The 25671-nt window shown below is 32.4% G+C and overlaps 1 protein-coding gene across 5 annotated transcripts in view; it reads right to left on the bottom strand.

The window, feature by feature from the left end:
- Grik2 (glutamate ionotropic receptor kainate type subunit 2) overlaps positions 1-25671 on the bottom strand; it is a 630456-nt gene that overhangs the window by 143837 nt on the left and 460948 nt on the right. For all 5 annotated transcript variants that reach the window (XM_034524652.2, XM_076917171.1, XM_076917172.1 and 2 more), the window contains exon 12: positions 17158-17381. In XM_034524652.2, the coding sequence (XP_034380543.1) occupies positions 17158-17381 (224 nt within the window). The remainder of the gene's footprint in view (positions 1-17157; positions 17382-25671) is intronic.

Genomic DNA, 25671 nt, shown 5'->3' with positions numbered 1-25671 from the left:
TGGGCCTTACCAATGATAAAATTATTTATCTCTTCTCATTTTTATTTTTCTATGCAACTGAAAAATTGATATCACTTGGTAGTTGATATGCAGAATTTTGATTAGCAGTATCTGTCTTAAACTTCGTTTACATGCCTACCTGTTTATTTGATCTCTTCCTAAGACAGGATATTTTCTTCAAATATTGATAGAGAAAAACTTATTGCCCTAAATCCAGAGTTAATAAAGTATGTTGAGAATCATATCTTTTTAATTGTATCTTGTTAATTTCTTCTCTAAACAGCAAGTTAAATGCCTGGACTACCAATATCCAGAAGTAAAATAAAGGGAGAAGGGGTGCTTAACACTTAAGCTTTCTTGCTTGGGTAACTAGTGAAGTCTGTCAGAATTCTCCCCATAAGATGTATTCTCATTAAGAGAGAGAAAAACATTAACCTTAGACAAGTGTTTACTATTTGACTCACTGTAAAAAGCATAAAATAACTAGAGAACCCCAGAATATTTTCTAGTAACTCAAAAAAAAAAAAAAAAAAATGCCTGAAAGTAGCTGCTGTGGTTCAGAAGAACTAAGAAGCAAATCTCTCCATGAGACTTCAGAGTGTGAACAATAATACCCACCCATTAGCAGAATCTTGGCTATGAATGAAAGCACAGCTTTCAACTGTGCACAGAGAGAAAAGAGTCTGAGCCATTATTCTGTTCTTTCAGGCACAGCTTTCCCCCTGTTGGTAATCATTGTTGATAACATAGTCCTTGAGCATGAAGGAAAGCAGTTAGTGTAAATGAGGAGAGCTCACTGGAATGTAGGACTGACTGGGAATCCTTGTCACACTCAGGAATGCTAAATACTGGGAGATGAAAATGCTGTTTAAAAGGGGTATTTTATTTTTCCTGTTCTGAAAAAAAATAATAAATATATTATGCTCTTTCTCTGATCACCTAGCAGAAGGTACCTCTGCTTGGCACTTTCAGGCCCAGACTGCCTCCGAGTGCCTATAAAATTCAACTGAATGCCTAGAGAAAATGTGCAACACTTGTCCTGAATGGATGAATCACAAAGGCTTATCTTTGGTGCTGCAGCTCTGTTTCTGTCTATGTCTGTTTCTGTCTCTGTTTCTGTCTGTTGCTGTCTCTCTTTCTCTCTCCCTTTCTGTCCCCTTCTCTAAAAATATTATTTATAGCAAAGTTCTCTCAAGTTTTTTCACTCTTCTAGTATGGCATATATGTTGAACAAAGAATGCTTTGTAAGTAAGTTAGATAAGACAATTGTTGAAACTGCTTATTATCAGATTCATGAGAATAAGAGAAAGTTTTCAATTGGGATGGACTTAGGAGAGGGAAAGAAGGCTCAATACAAGTTATATTTATTTAAATAAAAATATTTAAGCATTCAAATATTTAAAATACATAATCTAAATGTTAATATATGATATATAATTTATAATATATAATAACCCATATATTAATTGATAATTTAATCTTTGATTAGATAGCTACAACAGAATATTCTGAAATTATACCAGATACACTAAAAATAACCCAATTAATATGTTTATAGAATTGTCTTACATTTTTTGTTTAAAGTTGTAGAAATCTTAGATTATTTTATAAGTCAGTTTTTCTTTCATTTAGTAGAGATAGTGTTACTGTATACTAAGTTATAGCATTCTTTGAAATATTTATTAAAATATTTTTGAAATTATGTTTATATAACACGTCTGAATCAAAAGTAATTATTCAACACTGTTCTAAATGACTTTAATATTTTATATATTTATATATTTAGACATAATATATTTTATACATTATATATTTATTTAATAAAAATATTTTAAAAGCCTTAACATTAATTTATCATTTTGAACTCAATGTTATTATCTTCATATATCTTATTATATAATAATCAGTTCTATTGTTCTAAACACTTTAGTTGTTGGTACAATTTAGTACATTTTCATCTCGATGCTCTTACATACCCAAAACATGCCCCACCATGCCACAGGGACACGTGTTCCACTATGTTCGTCGTGGCCTTGTTTGTGGTAGCCAGAAGCTAGAAACAACTCACATGTCCCATGCCAGAAGAATGAATACAGAAAATGTGGTTCATCTACACAGTGGAATACTACTCAGCTATTAAGAATGAGGACATCCTGGGTTTTTCAGGCAAATAAATGGAACTAGAAAATATCATCCTGAGTGAGGTAACTCAGACACAAAAGGACATGCATGTTATGTACTCACTAATAAGTGGATATTAGCCAATAAAAAAAGTACAGAATACACAAGATACAGTCCACAGAACTCAAAAAGGTCAATAAGCTGAAGCACCCAAGTGAGGACACTTGGGAGGGATAAGAAAGCAATTACAAGTTGGGAGGGAGGGAGAAAGGGAAGGAAGGAACAGAGAGGAAAAGTGGACAAGGCACGGGGAAGAGGAACCTGATCTGTTATTGGGTGAGTAAAAAGGACTGAAGCCCTGAAGGCCAGCAGAAAGAATGGAAACAGGCAACCTCAGGAGGTAGGAGGTTGGGGGCCCCTCTAGAATGCACCAGATACCTGGGAGGTGAAAGACTCTCAAGACTCAAAGGGAGGGACCCTAGATGAAATGCCTGACAGTAGGGAGAAGGAAATTATAGAGCCCACCCTCAAACAGGAATACAAGATATCAAGTGAGGAGGAGGTTGCCAGCACACAGTCAAAATTCTGACCCACAATTGTTCTGGTCTGAAATAACTGCAGGGATGGAAATGGAGAGGAGCCTGAGGAAAGGGGAATCCTGTGACAGGCCTAAAGTGGGATCCAGCTCAAGGGAGGTCCCAAGACCTGACACCATTACTGAGGCTATGTAGTGCTCACAAAAAGAGATGTATCATGACTGCCCTCCAAAATACTCAATAAGGAGCAGAAAAAGTTAGACGCAGATGTTTGCACCCAACCAATGAACAGAAACTGCTGACCGCTGTGGTTGAATTAGGGAAAAGCTGGAAGAAGCTGAGGTGGAGGGTGACCCTGTAGGAGGACCCCTGAGATCTCTCAAATACTGGACCACCAACCAGGCAGCATACAGCAGTTGATATGAGGTCCCCAACATATATACAGCAGAGGGTTGTCAGGTCTGGAGTTAGTCAAAGATGATGCACTTTACCCTCAAGAAATTGGAGGCCTCAGGGAATTTAGACATCTGGTGGGGTTGGGGTTGGAAGATGGGGGTTGGGGATATCCTTGTGGAGACAGGGGGCAGGGAGGAGGTATGAGATATGGAACAGTTGGAGGGTGGATTGGGAGAGGAATAAAATTTGGAGTTTAAATAAATAAGTAATTATTTTCTTTTAAAAAGGAAGGTCTAAAAACGTGTTCATTTTGCAAATAATTTGGAAATGGCGTCTCAGTATACATTAATGCATAAATCAAAGTAAACCTGATCTCAATTATAATCCCTATTGTATTCTAGATAAAAATATTCTTAATCAAATAAAAACGAATGCCTGACATGTGTTACCAGCTATGTTTAAAAATTATACCATGCAATAAAGCACAATCTTGTGATGTGACAGTCACCCATTTTGGGGAAGCTAAAGAAATTTTTGTTCTTGTCTGACTCTAATGGCTTTTTGTTCTGTCCTTCATCTTCCTTGCATGCCAGCACATCCAAACATCTTTCAATTGGTCTTCTTTATAGTTCACTTATTTATTTACTGTACTAATACATGACTTATAAATATCTAGCATATTTTTTAAGGATATGATAAGAAAGTACTAACAATGAGTTTCTTTAAAGGACTCCTATTGATGTAATTAAGATATAACCACTGAAAATTAAGTATAAAGTGGATTTGATAACTTGCAGATACTTTAAGATTAGTCAGATACTGTGTATTATATTTATGTATGTTCTAGAATTCAATTGGTCAAATATGTTCACAGCATCCTTACCACTTCATCTGATATATTTTAAATATAAAAATAATTATATCTACCAAAGGTAAGCTTAATCAGTAATATTCATTTGTACAAAATTGAAAACAATTAAAAGCAATTAATATTGCAGAGTTAAATGTATATGTTTAATTATGGAACATAATTAAATTGTGTTTTACTCATGAACACACAATACACTTAGAGATTCCTAAAAATTGTATTATACTGAGATATATCCATGACAACAATAAAGCAAATGTCTTAAATTGTTTTACTGATGATGGAACAAGCTATAGAATGTAATAATATTCTGCTTTAAATATAGTATTTTATAAAACTTGCATGTATTTATTAAGTAGACAATAATACTAATTATTTTAATTAATATGACAATCATAGCTCATTTTATAAAATATTATTTTTATGCAAATATTTTAGTATTTTCTCTGACACTCTCTAACACATAGAATTATATTGACTCTTGGTCAAAAGTTACAATTTATTTACAAACACATTTGCAAGTAAGCATTTTGAGTAGAAATTGGGTGTAAATTAGCATATGCAACATATTTATATATTAGACCATAATCAGACATTCTTGTGTTTCTTAATATAGAAAAATAGAAAAATAAACTGATTTTCTTATATACCAAATATACCACTTAATCTGCAAATATAATAAAACAATATTAAAGTAATTTTAAAGGGTCAGATTCTATAAATCAATATATTAAAAACTTTAAAGTATGTACACTGAGAAGTAATTATTAAATGAATTATTTTAAACATTGTATTATTTCTGTGTTTATGTGATTTAAAATTATAAAAATTTCCAATTACAACCAGTATGATTTTTATCAGTTTTTATGTTCAGTTTAGTGATTATCAATATTTTATTGATATTTCTTGCAATTAATAATATTTTTTTATTTCTGGTTAATGAAAATGCATGTGCATTGACATCGACAATATCTGTTGAATGTGTATAAAGTGTATGACCACATGAGATGCACACTCAGTTATTTTCTATGCATGAGTGAACTATGCACATGGAAACACATTATTCACTACTTGTATTTTAAATAGGCAATAGAACTACTTTATACAGTTAACCGAGAGTATTTTTCTTATTTTCCCCTTTTATGTTTTATAATTTAGAAAATGTAATGTTGTCAGGAGAAGTTAACACCTAACTTGACCATAATTGGCCATAGATTTCTTCCCCTCTTTCCACAGGAAAATTTAACAGCTGCTTTTTTGTAAAATGTGTCCTAGTATATATCATAATACATTTTCACTGTAGGAAGGGTAAAATGATTAACAATCTTTTCTTTATAGCTAAAAAATGTTGGAAAAATATTGCTGTCTCAGAACATTCCATATTAAAGAATTACTTTCATCAATTCCGAGTATTTTATATAGTATCATTTAAAATGTTAGAGTGAGACATGAAAGTAAATTGTTAAATTTTAATATATTAATGTAAACTTTTACTTATGCCTCTAATCCTAGCATTTGGGAGACTGAAAAAATTTACCATAAGTTTGAGGATAGCTTTGCCACAGGTTAATTCAAGGCCAGATTGGGCAATTGTGTGAGATACTACTATGCTCTTCAGTAAGCCTGGGTGCCAGTCACTGCCAATAACATATCCCATGGTATTATCAATTTTTTGTCCTAAAAAACTCATGAGATCACAATCTACTATAGATAATTCTCAATTGTCAATAATTTTAAATATTTAGGCATGAATAAAGGAAGTGTTTCTTCCTAATTAAAAAAAAAAAAAAAGCAATAGCTTGAGCTGGAGAGAGAGCTCAGTGTTTAAGAGCATTGGATACTCTTGCAGAGGACTCTGGTTTGAATCCAGTACCCACATGGCAGCTCACAGGCCTGTGTAACTCCATTTCTAATATCATGTTCTGTTTCCTGTGGGCAAAGGTTTTGTTTTCTGTTCTTTTTTTAGGCATGGGGTATAGATGAGGTCTAGTATTTCAATAGACATCTTGTAACTATGAGACTGAAACCGTTAATGTAAGGATAGTGCTGCCAGCAACACATCCCAGCAGCCTAAAAGTGAGCTACTTTAATCTTTCCTTATTTACAGCAATCCCCCCCTCTTTGTCTCTCTCTGTCTCTCTCTGTCTCTGTCTCTGTCTCTCTCTCTCTCTCTCTCTCACACACACACACACACACACACACACACACACCTATTTAAATAAATATTTGGTCAAGTTTCTTATTAACCACACATAAAACTATTTTTTAACCAAATCAGCCACTGAACCAAGGACTAATCATGCAGAGGACAACTCTTAGTTCTTATGATAAAGTTACAGAATACTTTAGAACAATATATTCCTTTCAGAATAAATTATTAAAATTATCACTAGGGAGAATATGTCATGATGTAAAATTGTCCAGTAAGGAATCACTTCTACATTAGTAAGAATAGCTCAATAATTTGTAAACAATGACTCATCACAATGAAATCATCAAAAAATGAATTATTTATAACACATTTTCTTCCCTTCATAGACATTTTCATATGCAGTTGTCTTTAAACAATACTTTAATACTTATTTAAAACACTTTGATACTCACAAAGATATCAATGTATCTCATGTTGTTAAAAGTTAATCAGAATTTCTGTTTAGAAATGCTTCATATAACTTGGTTAAATAAAATTGCTCTTGCCATGCTTTCTAGGCTCCAACCCTTCCTATTTTCTAAATATTCTTCTCCAATGTTCTACACAGCTATGGATTAGCACTTTCCAGATGGTCTGCTGCAATACACTTTTAAATCTTACTGTTTCCATTCTCCTGGAAATGTAGAGGAGTGGCATGCTAAAGTTCCCTCACCCTGACTTACAAAGACAGTTCCATGTAGCTTTCCAAATGCTGTGTCCAGAGACACCTTTGGCTATGGTGATAATGACCACAGCTGGGATATTTAAACCATGAATATTTGCTATGGCTATAAAACAAAAAAAAAACTCCTTCATTGATACAGGCAATTAATAAATTATCTGTATATTACTAAAACATATAATGTTCCTTAATAAATAAATACATTTTTCATTATTTAACATGGACATTAACTGGTACCTTTAATGCCAGTAAATCACTAGTTTAGGTATGAAGTGCTAAGACTACTTTACAAATAAATCATGATAATAAGCTATTAAACATTTTATTTGAAATCTATAAATGGATCAATGAAGATTAATGAAATGATAATAATAATAACATACACAGATTTGTAATGTATTGATGAAAATAAATTTAATTTATGGAAAAGAAACTAAACATAATAAAATAATGATCATTTTTGAAATATAGGGCTTTCTGAAGACTCATACTTAAAAATAACATTTGTAGAAAATTAGCTTCAACAACAGAATATGATATACTAATCAATGTTAATGTATTTAAAATTGATAATCCTGTATAGCAATATGTTTTTTATTTAATTTTGTCTGTAATTATTCTTTATTTTGTGGTTTTAAAATATTTATTATAGTCATCTATATATTATTCAAAAATTTATGAAAATAATAAGACTGTTACCATTGAGTTTTTATATAGATAGATTTCAACATGAAAGAAAAATTAATTTTATTCTGAAAAATTAAAATCTACCTTGGAAATTATACAATGTTTTAATGCTATTCTACCAGATGGCTATCAATAATTTAACTGCACAATTACATTCAAATAAGAGTGGCTTTAAATTGAGAATTACTAAAAAAAAATTGGCTCAGATTTCAATGGTGCATAAACAAAAATTTAACTTTCTCCTACAAATTATCTCTTGTCCAGTTAAATATTTTTCAAATAACATTCTAAACATCAAGACTGTTATTTGAAATAAAAATAAGCAATCTTTCATTTAAAATATTCCTGGTAGACTTACAGAACAGAGGTAAGCTTGTAATATACACACTAAGGATATGTAAAGTTTTGAGTCTAGCGTCAAAGCCTTAAGGCTGGCTGACTGATATATCAAGTCATGAGGTGTCTACTACACTAGCATGAAAAAGACTATTCCTTCTTATATAAAAATGACACTCAAAAGAGAGGTAATGTCGGATTAAAATGCATAATTTAACTATTAAAAACAATTTAACTGATGTTATCTAGATTACAGAACATATTGCTCATCAGTAGACATAGGCATGCAAGGTACATATTTTTAACTAATATTGTAATGATAAGTTTTATTTTTGCAAGAATTTCCAGATTTTTTTTTTCATTTGTAGACTTTCTGTTTTCTTCACCTAAGTCAGAAATGTCGTGAAAATATACTGTGTGGTATTAAATCAATAAAGTGCCTTAATGTTACAATATAACATAATGGTTCTTCAAATGACAAAGTGTCTTAATAAACATATGTATACTCTGGATGAAGTATATAAAGATCAATGAAATATTCTTAATATTATAATATGGTATGTTGTATTAACAAATCATAAAATGCCTTAAGGTTAGGTATATACACTGTGTATTATATCAACAAATCATAAGTGTCTTACAAGGTAGCATATTGTATCAACAAATCACTAAAGGATATTAATATCATGTAGGTGTACTGTGAATACCTCAAAGTTCCTAAGAAATCAGAAATATGTTTGGAAGTCAATTATTTTACTTTTCTCTACTTTATCCAAATTAAGAACTACTAAAATGAGTATTGTTAAAGTTTCTACAACTAGATTTGAAACAACTTTCAAACCTTTTCAATTGATGGATTGATTTGAAGCCCTAATTAAAACTGAAAGAGTAATATGAACATTTTATAATGAACTTGTTTCTAGGAGTAGGACTCTTTTGTATATATCTACTTATAAACAAAATTCAGGTTTTATTGATTATTTTCAAATAACAAACTTAGTCTAGCAATTGGATAAGCTTATATTGAAACAAACCTCCCACCGACCCCAAGCTGAATACCAATAATAGTAAGGGAAGCCAGGAAACACTTACCTAATTTTATTATGTTAAAATAATATTCAGGTGCATATTCTGAACCAACTTAGATGACAGTTGTAGCCCAACTGTTTATAATATTTATCATGCCAGTAACATTGAAAACCCTACCATTTCACCTTTGCTTCAAATATTAAATGCATTAACTTAATAGTAAGGTTTTTTTTTTTTTGTAAGCTCATTCACCTCATCTTATCATTTTGGAGTGGAAAAAAAGTTGGAACAGAAGGGAATAGATCTTCTTTGTCAAATAATTAATTTAGGTCTGTATATTATTTTTCTAAAGATAACAAAACCTGTAATATCTAAGCTAGAAAAACTGTAAAATTATGCTTTTGGCAGATTATAAATGAAAGTCTGTATTCAAAGTACATTAGGTAAATATATTCATTCTAGTTTGAAAATGTGAATTCACGTAATTACTACATTAGTGAGATTTTTTTATCACAAAGAGTATGAGGTTAATCTCTTTATTTCCATGTACACATAAGCAACAGGATTGATATGAAAACAATTTAATTTGAATGATGTAATTATGTAATGGAATGTAAAAAATTATAGTAATTAAGGTGCTGTGGCATGCTCTAATGAATGAAGTTGTACTGGCTGATGATGCTGTATCTCCTACTCATTAATAATTTGAATAGAGTGCATTATTTCATATAACTTGAAAAAATAAAGTCATAAATCACTACTAATTATTTCTTTTAGTTTTCATTTAATATTAATGGAACTTCTCCCACATACATAAATTATGAGGGGATCAAAATAATATAAAATAGCATTTGATTTTCTCCAGAATTTCACAAAGACTTGCTATTTTTTAACCAAATGAAACTAACAGTTTTTAAGAAGAGAATTCAGTTATGTCCAGAGGACTGGCATAGGCACCATGTTTTACTGATGTATTTGTCTACATGCTGAACTTTCTGAAAATATATTTTAATATTTCTTACTTGTAAGGCTAGCAAAATAAAAAATGGATATACTTTTCACATGTACCTAAAAGTTATTTTAAGAAATTATCTGTTTTGTCTAAGAGTATACAGATAATGTGGATGAGAAAATGCTAAAGCATTGTTTGAAAATTTAAAGTGATAATAAAAGCTTTTTTTTTTTTTTAATTTTAGGAAAATCAGAAGATGAGCTTAACACTTTAAGTGAAATAGCATAACCCAATTTTCATTTTAATGTATTTTCAGCGAGTCTTCTAAATGTAGTTTCTTTAGAAAAACCTTCCTTCTGTAATAACAAATGATAACTTTAAAAAGAGAAAAACGCTTTTACTTTTCCTTGTGCCAGAGGTGGGTAACAGGGCCTGGTGAATATTACTTTATGAATACATAGTTGATTAACATAGGAGAATAAATCATTGTCTCTGTGATTATCAATGTAACCTGTTTGCACACTTCAGACTACTTTTATTCTATTTCAGAACTTTCTTCCACATGGATTAGAGAAAAAAGGCTACATACAGAAATACACAAGAGAATGTGTATTGGGGAAAACTCATGAAATAATGTAATGACAGTAAGGCAATAGCTTTAAGACATAATTAAACGTCACATTTACAATGAAAAGTACCTAAAACTTATTTTAATATTTTTGAAGAAAAATGCCTTTTAGAAACACCCCTTTTGTTGTTGGAAAATATACAGAAAACAAAACAAAACCACTAGTGTATTTTCTGTTGGTGTTTTAATGGTCCTTTTGCACGCACTCTATTGTTTTAAAGTAGAGCTGCATATACTTTGGCCTATGTTGAGTAGACAATGGAAGTTTAACTGCTTCACATGGAATACAATAAAATTACACTGTTTTATATAGGCTAGTAAATTAAGAACCTTTGTTAGTGTGACTGTTAAACCACTCTCCCTCCCAAGCAAATAGTTTTTCCAGTGTCTGGGAAAACAGAGGCATTGTTTTGAAAGTTGACAAGATGAGCCATGTAAGGGGCAGTTTCTGAAGAGCCTTTTGCAGAACCTTCAGCTGAGGAAATGCAGCTGCTTGGAAACAAGTAAACATGGAGGAATAAGTACATGGTTTGTGGAAAGTATGCTTCATTTTCCTTAGCTAATTGGAGCTTCTTAATAGACTCATAATAGGGTTTCTTTCTCAAAGTCTAAAAAGAGAAATGAATAGAATTACACAGAGCAGAACAGGAATAAAGGGGGTTCAAGTGGGACAGAACAGAACAGAATGGAAAGGAATAAAAGAAACTGGAATGGAAGAGAACAAAATGGGGTAGAATGAATAGAAGAGATAAAAGGACAGGGAAGTAACCTTGTGTAGTATTTATTGCTCTTGGTTTGCTAACAACTCAGCCTAAACTAATTGATAGCAGATAAGAGTATATAGTGGCAACTGCCAGGGCCATACTATGCTGCAAATACTAAATTTTTAATATTATAACTTGATAAACATTAAACTTCAATACATTAAAAATGACATATTTATTGTATAACATTTTGATTTGCTAAATTAGATATTATATATCTCCTTAATGGAAACAAGTCATTACAGGTTGCACATAGATCTCAGAAGCTCATTGTCATAATATTTGTAAAATGGGCGTACTGAACAATGACCTAGAAATGATAGTCATGTGTTGTAGGAGTCTCTGGTCTTAATTGTGTCACTGGATCAAGAGTAGATATCAAAGGCAAATGATGCATATGTAACATTAGAAAAACTGGACTATTAAATATCTTCTGATTCATTGATATTTATTTTGTCTTAACCTTAAGAAAAAGTAATTTGGGAGCCTGACTGTACATCTGTAGCTGACCATTTGTCCAGCATGTGCAAGGCCTTGGGTTTGACACAGAGGACTACAAAGCAAGTAGAAGGGAAAACAGGGGGAGAAAGAAAAAAATAATTTAACTTTATTTGGAAAATAATTTTGTAGACATACAAAAATTATCAAAAGGTATAAAAAGTTCCTCAAATCAAAATGGCAACAATTATTTGAATACAGAAGGTTACTTAAAAATTCACTGTAATCTTGTCTTTGCATTGCTTATTTTTCTTCTAATTTCTATTTTTTAATGAATTCTATAAAACTGAAATTATAAAACTGAGAGTTGAAAAACATGTTTATTACTACTTCTAGGTATTAGAATTGACCTCCTCTTTATAGTCCTATGAGAACAGTCAAGATCTCTGTTACCTGAAATACCTACATAACATCTTTATCATAGGTGATTTCACTTAGTAGCTTTTGGCTTTGTTTTAGTAACACAACAAAAGATGTCACAATATCTACTTTACAACAATGGCCATTTTGTAAGTTGAAGTTGAAAGGATGTATTGTTTTCTAATGGGATTAGCAAGTAACTCCTGAGGTTTGGAAATAAATTCCCTGTAGTCTTAGACTCATGATGCCATTTCAGCCCGTAGTTTGAAAATGACTTTAGATGAAATCTCTGCTGACCTTTAGACAAATCTTAATACATAATCAGTTTTAGTGATCCTTCTCATGTGTGTAAGAGGCATATTGGAACAGCAATTACTAAAAACTAATTTTTGAAAACATTCTAGAAAGATTGCTAAATGGAAAGGAAACTAGCAAATATGTTTCCATAAAATTTACCTCTCTGAAAAATCACATTTTTAAAAATACACCAAAACTTTACCTAATGCAATGCTAAAGAATGGTAAAATTTAAATGGTGTCCTGAGTAAGAGGTTGGAAACTTGGTGGTATAGGCACACAACAAAATTGACATTTCACTTTAAATTGGCAACAGTCTTTCTGACAGTCAATTACTTTACCATTGAACATCTACCAAAACAGTTATCCATTCCTATGTATGCAATAATCCATTGTTGCCAGTGTGCATAAGATATCACCAATCATTGCAATGGAGATATAAAAGCTATTGCATACGGCTAAGGAACCAAAGTCGATGATGCTAATGTGAGCATTTTGGACATGAGAATCCAAAGTCAGCAAACCATCAAAGATACTGTTTAAAACCAATGAGTTCTAAGAAAAAGACAGCTTTGCTTTTAAATTATAAGGACTCCACATGAGACAAAAGCTTGATATTTTTCTGACAAAAAGCCATGTTAAAACTAAAATATACTGCAAGAGACTCCCAGAGATAAGTGCAATTATAAACCTTTAAGTAGATTTAAGTACTTAAGAGCAAATTCCTTACTGCTTTACTCAACAATCTAACAGTTATTGTTCTAATATTCTAAAAATCATAAAAAGTAAGTGATATAAAATCTATATTGTTTTTAACTTAGTAAATAAAATTTTATATATTCAACACATCAAATAGTTGCTATTCTGTTGAAAAAACAAATTAATTAATATTATTTGGCTTTATTTATATTTTTCCTGTGGGTTAATATTGTTTTGTTCAGATATGGGGCCTAAAGTATAGTTGTGCATCAAGATTCTTATAAAATTTGGTGCAAAAATTGTATTTCTTTTCAAGTTGTTTAGAGTTCATTTCATGACCGTGCTTGGTGAGTAACTGTTGGGTGACATCAATCCTGTTGGAGGAAAATGTGTACATAACTATTCCTTTCATTTTGGTGTTAATGTCCATTATGCTTCTCTATATTCCAAACTGTACAAACTCCCAAACAAAATTTGGATACAGAATTTCAGGAGGTCTGGTTGCCCTTGAGATATCTATGGTTGAAAGAAATTCTTTGCTATCTATGGGAATTTAATTTAATAAGAAATAAATTAACCCATTATATAAATAACTTATTGTTAGTAGTCTATATTTGTTTAATGTGGGAAATATTTGAAGCAAGGTGAAACACATCTTAGGTGGGTGCCATAATCTGCCTTTTCTTGTGACTATATCTCACTTCTAATGTAACTAAATTAAAGCAAAGGATACAGAAAGACATGGATAAGACTAAGAAATAGTATAACTAAGTGAACAGTGAACCCTGTCACAGACAAAATTATTTATGTCTGTCAAGAGTAACTGTTAAGATCTGTGGATCAGGGATATTTGTTGTCTAGAAAGCAATATTTCAGCCTTACATCTATGCCTAAACAACTTTTTTTTTACTAATTCAGAGAAGAATGCTGATTGTGTCAGTATGCTACAAATAATATTTCAGATGTTTATAAAGGCCATATGATATAGTAAACAATACAAAGTTATCTGAAACATTGTTTTCTTGGAAACCATTAAATGTCCCTAGAAAATTTGTAAAGTACTTGTAGGTATGTTTCTTTGTAATCAAAGTATGGGAAAAATATTTTAATGACTAAACAAAGTTATGTACTTTAAAATTGAGCTTTAAAAGAATAAATGTTACCAACTTGTATTGAGTTTAAAATTTTTATAAAACAAATATTCTTAAATGATAATTGTAATTATATAGAATTTTTAAAAGTGTAGATTTAGAAATAATATAAATATTTATTAGATTGCTAAAAACATATATATATATGTGTATACAGACATACATATATATTATATAATAGGGCTTAATGCAAGAATATATTCAGCCAAATATTTTCTTGGAAGTATCACATGATAGAATTCTTAACACAATATAAACAAAATATAATACAATATTTATATATGTATATAAAATATATTTAGTATATGTGTATAAATCTATAAATATATGTGTACACCTGTGGAGAATTTTATTTTTACATTATGAGAAGTGGGAAAACCCACCCTAAGTGTAGATGCAACAATTTTTCTGGCCTGATCACTTAGACTGCACAAAACAGAGACTAAACTACACATAGCTATCTGCTATGTGCAATCATATTGTGACCAGCTGCTGATTCAACTTCCTAGCAGTGATATCTGTGGCTTCTAATATGAACTAAAAATAAATCCTTTCTTTTTTTAATGTTTTGGCCACTGCATATTATCACAGCAACATTAACAAAAATTAAGATATAAACCTAAGTGTTTTGTTTATTTGTTTGTTTGTATACTGCTTTTTTTATACACTAGGCAAATGCTAGGCATATGCCTTGCCAGCAAAGAACACCACCATTAAATAGGTTTCTTTCTCCTTTCCATATTAATGGAATATCAAAGAATGTAATAAAAATATAAATATTAAAAAATACCGCGTGCCGGGCAGTGGTGGCGCACTCCTTTAATCTCAGCACTTGGGAGGCAGAGGCAGGTGGATTTCTGAGTTCTAGGCCAGCCTGGTCTACAGAGTGAGTTCCAGGACATCCAGGACTACACAGAGAAACCCTGTCTCGAAAAACCAAAGGGGGGGGGGGAACACATCTTCAGTAACAATGTCAGAGATTCATTGTATATCTTTGCATAATATAATTTTAACTCATAAGTAAAATGAAAATGTTCTAATTTTTTAAAATTCAAAACAAATATTATACTTCTGCTATACTTAGAAGGGCAATTAAGTCCTACCAATGCATTTCTTCTGAACTTGTATTTCACAGGTTGCATTAATACTAGAAAAACAAATTTTATACAACATTTGAATTTGGGGCTCACTCTAGAAATTAACCTGAATGTAGTCAATCTTCTGCTAATGTTAATTTTTAGCATTTATTTTAAATAATGGGACACACTTTAGACAAGCCATTATTACTAATGATAAGCAAACATTCTGACAACTTATGTATAGCTTTATACTGTTTACAAAGACTATTAAGTATCACACATTCATTAATAAATTAACTATGAGTTTTCTGATAAAATTTTGTTTCGCTTTACTTATTTAGATATTTGATAGATTATTTAGATTATTTTCCCATCTTTGAGTAAGAAGCAGCAGCAGGATGATTTTAAGACTGCCCATTAAATAACTAATAATAAATATTGTCAGAAACTTTCTTAAGCATAAAGCAATGAAAAATGGCAAACTACATGACTTTGTATTTTCAAATGCAATTAAAGGCCAATTTTTTTCAATGAGGTTTTCTTTATTATCTATTTAATCAATAAAGTAACACCTCAAATTAACATCTCTTTTTGACAAAATCTAAGAGTTATAAAAATATTTTGGACAGCTAGAAAATCTTATATTAATACATGCCTTTTATTAATTAATATATCTGAAGCTGGAAAATGAACTCAAGAATCTAGTTCATACGTTCCAATATAAGTTGTACTTTTTCTTTTTTATCATGAATAGTTCCTCCATGCTTCCTCAGGACAGTGTTAGGAGTCTTTCTTGTAGGCATTATTTATGCAGAATAGGTTCATGTGAAGACAGAAAAGAATGGTTGCTCTGTGTTCTACTGCAAAGTATTCTAGGATTGCACTAATTCTACAAATATAAAGTAGTGTGGTTTGTGGTATTAACTCAACAGATATGCTATTTATCCAAATACACTACAAATGATCTTGATATATTTTCCATGATTATTGATCATGGAAAAACAGAAACTAAAATATTATGTGCTTTAAACTCTACATTCAAATTTCAAGGAAAAATAAAAATACTATGAAAAAATAAAACCTTTAAGAATCTCTACTATACAATTTCAATTGCTTTATGACTGATTAGTACAAATAAATACATACTATAGTGATCTTAAATAATCAAATCTCAATGTTAAACTAATTAATTAAAATGATAAATTAAAAAATAATTATGTATACATTTACCATAATATAAATATGTAAAATATGCTATATGCACTTTATTTCATTCTTTTTCTATATGAAAAAGTATTAAGTTCTACTGCTAGGAAAAGTATATTGACTTTATCATATAATTTCAACAGAGGACAAAGATTTTCTAAAACATCTTAATAACAAAACTGAAAAAGAGGATTTCATAGTTAACTTTGACTAAGTCATAGGGGCATATAAATGCATATAGTCATAGATTATGAAAATTTGTATCAACATAGAAATCTACATCTAAAATCCTAATTCTTTTTACCACAAAATATATAATCTCAAAAACATTATGGAATTCAGTGTGAATATGGCAGTCATAAAATTTTGAATCTTGAGACAATTATAATATCAATTAAAGCAGAAGAAAACTAAGTTCTAACAATTAGGACTCTTTAGATTTTGTTTAAAAAGATAAAAAAATTTCCTATCTCATTTGCAGCTTACTGACACAACCAGCATTTTTTTTTTTTGCCCCAAAAGGCAGCATACTTATGTAATTTTTAGAAGTAGGTAAATCTTAGAAGTTGGCACCCCAGGAGAAAGAAAAACAAGAAAGGAGATTGTGACTTTTGACAATTATTAGTTAAAAAAAAGATGTAACAATTGCCAAAAAAATCACAAAAGTGAGCATGTTACCTGGCTATGACAAAGAGCACACAACTGACACCCAAGTAAGCCAGCAGAATATACATCCAGATATCAGGGGAGAGAGGATTCAGGAAGGAGAAGACGCCTGGGTTTGTACCATTGGGCTTGCGGTACAAAATACTTATTCCAAGTGTCATAAACGGCTTTGAAAAGTCGATGACCTTCTCACGAACATAGGTAATAGCCAGTGGAGCAACTGCAAGGTCAGCTTTCTGTAGAGAGAAACATAAAAAGAAAAAAAGAAAAAAAATGGTGCTAAGTCACCAGTAAAATATAACTAAAGACTTCACACACGAGAATTTCTGTAATGATTGTGGCAAGATCAACAACATTCTTTACCCTGAAGAGCTGATTTAATTTATTTATCCATTCCTATGTGATTCCAGATTTCTACATCAGTCTCAATCATCACTAGTTTAAAAAAAAAAGAAAAGAAAAGAAAAGAAAATTCGGGGATTAAGAAATGAAGCCATTGTACATACAGTAAATGACATTATTCATGTTGAAATTTCACGGTTGTTTTGGCTGTATGCCATAACAATCATTTTTTTATCTATTATATATGCCTACATATATGGGCTGAATTGCAATTTCAGCAATAACTATGTCAAACTATTTAGCTTAAAATTTAAAAAAAGTATTTTCTGGGCCAACAGCATGGCTTAGCAGGTATAGACACATGCAACCATGCCTAACAACCTGAGTTCCACACCAGAGACCCACAAGATAAGAAAAAAAATGACATCCACAAGTAGTTTTCTGACTTGTACATGCAAACTGCCAACAATCATTCATACAGGTGATTATGTATTTGTGGATCTGCATGTGTACATGTGAACACACATATACACACTATAAGAATTTATTAATAAATTATATACTTTTAAAAATACAGAAGAGTTTGTCTTAAACATGTAATCTTTAAATGGATAAAACATTCATTGAGTCATTTAAATATGATTGCTGAATACTACCCCAAAGTTTGTTTGTATTCCTTTAATTTGTTTAATTTCATTTAATAAAAATCCCCAAAGCATTGCTTAAACCACATTGGAAAATGAGTTTTTTCTTTTCTTTTTAGTTTTTGCTCTTTTCCACATTTTTTCCTTTTATTGAAAATAGATTTTTTCATACACTATGTTCAGATTATAGTTTTTTCTGTTTATTCCTCCCAGATCCTCCTCTCTATCCCTTCTACCCAGACATATTCCCTTCCTCTTTCTCATTAGAAAGGAACAGGCTGCTAAGAGTCAATATACATGCATGACAAAATAAGATTTCCAATTTTCATAAAGTTGTTAATTTTCCATTGTGTTTTAAATAGCTTAAAACACTAATGCTTTGAAGTCCCCACTTTACAACCACATATCCATGGTGAAGTGATGCTCTAAACATTGATGGAAGTAACTTTTTCAAAAGCCCACTTCTCTAGCTGAGGCCTAGAATCCAAAGATCCTACTCACAGATATCAAATGATTCCACAGACCCCTAACAGTTCCCCAACAGCACTTTCTTCCATAGTTTATTTTCCAGCCCATGATTCCATTATCAAAGGCCAGTCAGATACCTGGAATCTAGCAGCTCTCTGCTCTACCAGAAGCCATTCTAGTACATGGAACCCAGAGGCCACATCAGTACCCAGAATATCAAAAATCCCCTCCTTTGCCAGATACTACAACAATACCCTAAAATACACAGGTCAAGCAACATTGCATAATTCAGATCCCAGAGGATATGCCTTCACCCCAAACCCCAGAAGTAATACAGTCCTCCAAACACCAGCAGAAACACCCTAAGGAATAAGTGCTATTTGATTACCAGAACTATAGGTCACTCTGTCAAGAATACCTAATTAGAAATAAAAACCAAGGGAAAATATATCCATCAATAAAGACAAACTCAGAAACTAAACCTAAATTACCACAAACCCACATGCATACAGACCAGGGAAAGAACACAATCAACAGTAGCAGGGACAATACAGTACCACCAAAATCCAGCTATCCTATTAGGTCAAACCCGCCATATTTTAACACAGCTGAAACACAGAAACATACATACATACATACATACATACACACACACACACACATACACACACCATGAAAACCAATGTTATGAATATGATGGAGGCTCTTAAAAAAGAAATGAATAAATTACCTTAAAAGATATTAAAAAATAAATAAACAATAAGAGGAATTTTTTTAAGAGAGACAAAGGGTTGGGGAACAGGTAAAGGAAATATATAAAACTATAAACAAACAAACACAAATTTATAACAAAATCAAATTCAAGCAACATATTTCTTCTCATGCAGCCCTACAGGGGATTCTAGAATGAAAAGTACAGCAGAAGGAGGGAAATTACACTCAAAAAAAAAAAAAAAAAAAAAAGAAGAAGAAGAAATTAGTCATCTCACAACAAACTGAAGAGAATCAAACCCACATAATACCACCCTGAAGAACAAAAATAACAGGAACTAACAATCATTGGTTTTTAATACCTCTCAACGTCAATGGACTCAATTCCCCAATAAAAAGACACAGACTAACAGACTGGATACATAAATAAGATCTAGCATTGTGCTGCATATAAGAAACACAACTCAGCAACAAAGACAGACACTACCCCTGAGTAAAGGGCTGGAAAAAAGTTTTTCAAGCAAATGGTCCCAAGAAACAAGTTGGAGTAGCCATTGTAATATCCAGTACTATAGACTTTCAACCAAAAGTAATAGAAATGATGGGGAAGGACACTTCATTCTCATCAAAATACACAAAGATAAATTCTCAATTCTGAACATCTATGACCCAAATGCTAGGGCAACCACATTTGGAAGAAAAAAATATAGAAACTCACACAATGAAGTAGAAGACTTCAACAACTCATTCTCACTAAAGACCAAAACAGTTCATTGAAACAGAAACTAAACAGAGACAAAGTGAAACTCACCATTTCTGAATCAAATAGATTTAACAGATACCTACAAAACATTTCATCCCTAAAAGTGACTTCATATACACATTGGAGAGATCCTATATGAGCAACTTGACAGCACATCTGAAATCATTGAACAAAAGAAAGCAAACACACCTAAGAAGAGTAGAGGGCAGGAAATAGTCAAATTCAGGGCTATAATCAATGAATTAAACAAAGAGAACAATACAAAGAATTAAAAAAAAAACAAGAGTTAGTTCTTAGAGAAAAATCAAGAAGACATATAAACCCTTAGCAAAACTAAATAAAAGGGACAGAGGCAGTATCCAAATTAACAAAAACAGTTTTTTAAAAAGGGAGACATAACAAACACAGAACAAATTCAAAACAATTATCAGATCTTATTACAATAGCCTGGAACCAAAACTGGAAAATCTAGATGAAATAGACGAATTTCTTGAAAGATATTACATGCCAAAGTAAAATCAAGATCAAATAAACTGTCTAAATAATACCATAATCCCTAAGAAAATAGATGTAGTCATTAAGTCTCCCAACTCCAAAAAGCCTAGGGCCAGATGATTTTAGTGCAGAATTTAGACATTCAAAAAAGAGCTAATACCAACACATCTCAAATTATTCCACAAAATAGAGACAGAAGAAACATTACCTACTTCATTCTGTAAAGACACAGTTACTCTGACACCAAATCTACACAAAGACCCAACAAAAACATAGAACTTCAGGCCAATTTCATTTTTGAAAATAAATGTAAAAATACTCAATAATATTATTGCAAACTGAATCCAAGACATATCAAAATGATCATTCACCATAATCAAGTAAGCTTAATCCTAGAGATTCAGGGATGATTCAATATAGGCAAATCCACCAACATAAACATTATACAAACATATTAAAAAGAAAAAAATCCACATGATTGTCTCATTAGATGCTGAAAAAGACTGTGACAAAATACAACACCCCTTCATGTTAAAAGTCTTAGAAAGATCAGAAATTCAAGACACATATTTAAACATAATAAAAGCAATATACTGCAAACCACCTGCCAACATCAAATTAAACGGAGAGAACCTTGAAGCAATCCTACTAAAATCAGGGACAAGACAAAGATACCCACTCTTTCTGTATGTATTAAATATAGTACTTTAATGTCTAGCTAAAGCAAGAAGACAACAAAAGGAAACCAAAGGGTTACAAATTGGAAAGAAAGAAGCCAAGATATCACTATTTGTGGACGACATTTTATAAATACATAAGTGACCTCCAGAATTCTACCAGAGAACATCTACAGCTGAAAAAAAAATGTCAGTTAAGAGGCTCAATTTAAAATGAATTCAAATAAATCAATAGCTTTCCATGATACAAATGTTAAACAAGCTGAAAAAGAAATTAGGGAAACAATACCCTTCGTAATAACCACAAATAATACAAAATATCTTGGTGTAACTCTAAACAAGAAAGTGAAAGATCTGTATAACAAGAACTTCAAGTATCCAAAGAAAGAAATTGAAGAAGACCTCAGAAGACAGAAATTTCTCCCATTCTCATGGACTGGTATAATTAATATAGTAATTATGGACATCTTACAATCTATACGTTCAATGCATTCCCCATGAATATCCAATACAACTCTTCATAAACATAGAAAGAGAAATTCTCAACTTCATATGGAAAAACAAAAACACGGGATAGCCAGCACATTTGGACTGAGCAATGGAGAAGTTAGAGAAAAGACTGAAGGAGGTGAAGGGGTTTGTAACCCTATAGAAAGAATGACAGTATCAACCAGCCAGACCTCCCAGTGCTCCTAGGGACTAAACCCCCAACCAAAGAGTACATATGGAGGGACCCGTGGCTTCAGCCGCATATGAAGCAGAGGATATCCTTGTCAGGCATCAATGGGAGGAGAGGCCCTTGGTCTTCTGAAGGCTTGATGTCCTAAAGTAGGGGAATGCTAGGGTGGGGAGGTGGGAATGGGTGGGTGGGTGGGGGAACACTATCATAGAAGCAGGGGGATGGAGTATGGGATAAGGGGGTTCTGGAGGGTAAAATGGGAAAGTGGATAACATTTGAAGTGTAAGTAAATAGAATATCCAATAAAAGAAAAAAATAACATCTGGGGAATTACCATCCCTTTAGAAATCTTCTATAAGGCAAAGGATGTTGTATAAAACAAAACTCATACCTAGAGATTGGGAAAAGATCTAAATTAGATATCATAGAAAGCTAATATTGAAAATATATTTAAAAAACTATAGAATGGCAGAGAAACACTATAAGAAAATTTTAAAGCCATCAGGGAATGCAAATCAAAAGGACATCGAAATTCCATCTAACACCAATCAGAATGGCTAAAATCAAAATCTTGGGTGACAGCCCATGTTTTTGAGAATGTGGAGAAAGAGGGACATGCTTTCATTGCTGGTCAGATTGCAAATTGGTACAACCACTCTGGAAATAAATCTGGAGATTCGTCGGAAAATTGGAAATATATCTACCTGAAGACCCAGCTATACCACTCTTGAGCATATACCCAAAAGATCCCCCACAATACTACAAGAACACATGCTCCATTATGTTCATAGTGACCTTATTTGTAAAAGCCAGGAGCTGAAAAGAACCTAGCTGTCCCCAAAATGAAGAAAGGATACAGAAAATGTAGTTCATTTACACAATGGAATACTATTTAGCTATTAAGAAGGAAGATATGATGAGTTTTGTAGGCAAATGAATGAAACTAGAAAATATCATCCTGAGTGAGGTAACTCAGTCCCAAAAGGACATGCTTGGCATGTACTCACTAATAAGTAGATATTAGCTAAACAAAAGTACAGAATACCTAGGATACAATCCAGAGAACTCAAGAAGATTAATATGCAGGAGGGCCCAACTGCAGATGCTTAAATCCTACTTAAGAGAAAGAGAAGAAAACAATCAGGAAGGCTGAGAGAAGAAGAGATCTGTGGGGGAGCAGGAAGGAAGAGGGGAATAGGGGAACATGATTATGTATTGGGGGTGGAAGACAAGAGAAAAGCCCTCTGAGGGTCAGCAGAATGGATGCAAATATGCAATCTCAAGGGTAGGGTGGGAGCTATGGGGACCCTCTAGAAAGTACCAGAAACCTGGGAGATAAGAACTCTCAGGACTCAAAGGAAGAGACCTTAGATGAAATGATAAGCAGTGGGGAGAGGGTACTCTTAGAGTCCACCTACAGTAGAAATACAAGACATCAAGTCGGGGGATGGGGTTGCCATCCCATAGTCAAAACTCTGACCCTGTCTAAAAGAACTGCAGGAACAAAAATGGAAGAGACCAAGGGAAAGGTGGTCCAGTGTCTGGTCCTACTTTGGATCCATTTCAAGGGAAGAGTCTAAGGCTTGACACTATTACTGATGTTTACAGGAAGAAGCCTAGCAAGGCAATCCTGAGAGGCCCAGCAAGGAGCTGACTGAATCAGATACAGATACTTATGCCCAACCATTGGACTGAAATCTGGGATCCCTATAGTTGAATTAGGGAAAGGCTAGAAGAAGCTGAGGAGGAGGGAGACCCCTATGGAAGAGTCAGAAGGATTGAAAGAACTGAAGGGAATGGCAATCCCATAGGAAGAGCAATACTATCAAATAACCTGGACCCCTGGGAGCTCCCAGAGACTAAGCCACCAACCAAAGAGCAGTCTGGTCAGAGGCCCCTGGTATATACAAAGGAGAGGACTGACTGCCTTGTCTAGTCCCAGTGGACAAGAATGTGCTGTAGAGACTTGATGACTCAGAGAAGGGCTTTGCAGGGGAGAAGATATCAGTCTCAGAGCTGAAAGGTGAAGAACTTTCGGAAGGGAGGTCTGGGAGGGTGGGATAAAGTTTGGGATATAAATAAATAAAAGTTATTTTAAAAAAGTAAATTGTGTTCCCAGGAAAAAAAGTTTAAGAAAATGAAAACATTCTAAAATCTGAAGGAAAAAGAACGGTAAACAAACAACCAAAAACAAAACAAAACAAAAAAATACAAACTGAGGAAATGACAAAGATGAAAAATCTAGGTAAGTTACTAGGAAGTACAGACACAGTATCACCGACAGAATGCTAGATGAAAAAGTGATTCTTTTTCATAGCTGATACAGTATAAGAAATTGATATGTCAGTCAAAAATGTTCGGTTTTAAAAATTCCTGATACAAAACATCAAGGAATCTGGGACACTATGAAAATATCATATCTAAGAATAATAGGAATAGAAGAAGGAAAATAATTCAAGTTCAATGACCAAAAATATTTTTAACAAAATCAGTGAAGAAAATTTTCTTAACTCTAAGTGGACATGCCTATAAAGGTGAAAGAAGCTTACAAAACACCAAATAGATTGGATCAGAAAGCAAGTTTTCCCCACTGTATAATATGTAAAACACTAAATCTAGAGAACAAAGAAAAAATATTAATAAGTGCAAGTGAAAACAACCAAGTAACATATAAAGGCAGAAGTATTAGAATTATACCCAGTTGCTCAAAGGAAACACTAAAACCCAGAAGGACCTAGACTTATAAACCACAGATGGCACCTCAGACTACTATAACCAGCAAGACTTTTGATCACCATAGATGATAAAAAGATATTCCATAAGAAATCAAATTTAAATTATATCTACCCATAAATTCAACACTATAAAAATGTATTACAAGGAAAAATCCATCCCAAGGAGACTAACTACACCCGTGAAAACATACAAAATATATAATCTCACAAAAGCAAAAGAAGAGAAACATTCATACACACACACACACACACACACACACACACCACACTATCAACACCAACCCCCAAAACGAAATATTAAAAATTTACTATAATTCGTCATTAATATATCTCAATACAACTCAATATTAGTGAACTTAATTACCCAATAAATAGACATAGGTTAACAGAGTGGAAGTGAAAACACGGTACATTCTTCAAATGCTCAAAATCACCTAGCCATCAAAGATAGACATTACATCAGACTTAAAGGCAGGAAAACATTTTTCAAGCAAATGAACACAAGAAGCAAGCTGATAGAACCATTCTAATATCTAAAAAATCTACTTTCAACCAGAATTATTTAAAAGAGATGGGGAAAGACACTTCATCTGCAGCAAACAAGAGTCTACCAAGATAACTTCTTTTATTAAGACTTGCCTTGGTCATGATGTCTCTTCACAGCAATAGAAACCCTAGCTAAGACAGCCAGGAACCAGAAGCTGGATAGCAGAGAAACATAGGATAGAAGGAAATGTAATCAGAAAAGAAAAAAAAAAGTCTATTGAATGTTTCCTAATGATACTCTGCTATACTAATAGGCCTTGCATAATTGTCATCAGAGACTCTTCATCCATCAACTGACGGAAACAGATGCAGAGACCCATCTCCAAAAATTGTGTAGAACTTGGAGAATACTGCAGAAGAGGGTAAAAAAAGGACTATAGGAACCAGAGGTATCAAGGATAGTACAAGAAAAACACACAGAATGAACTAACTTGGGCTCACAGGGGCTCACAGAGACTGAAAGAAC

This window comes from Arvicanthis niloticus, chromosome 20 (genome assembly GCF_011762505.2).
Source record: "Arvicanthis niloticus isolate mArvNil1 chromosome 20, mArvNil1.pat.X, whole genome shotgun sequence".
Lineage (NCBI taxonomy): Eukaryota > Metazoa > Chordata > Mammalia > Rodentia > Muridae > Arvicanthis > Arvicanthis niloticus.
The sequence above is the reverse complement of the archived record's forward strand: the minus strand, read 5'-3'. Positions and strand labels throughout refer to the sequence as shown.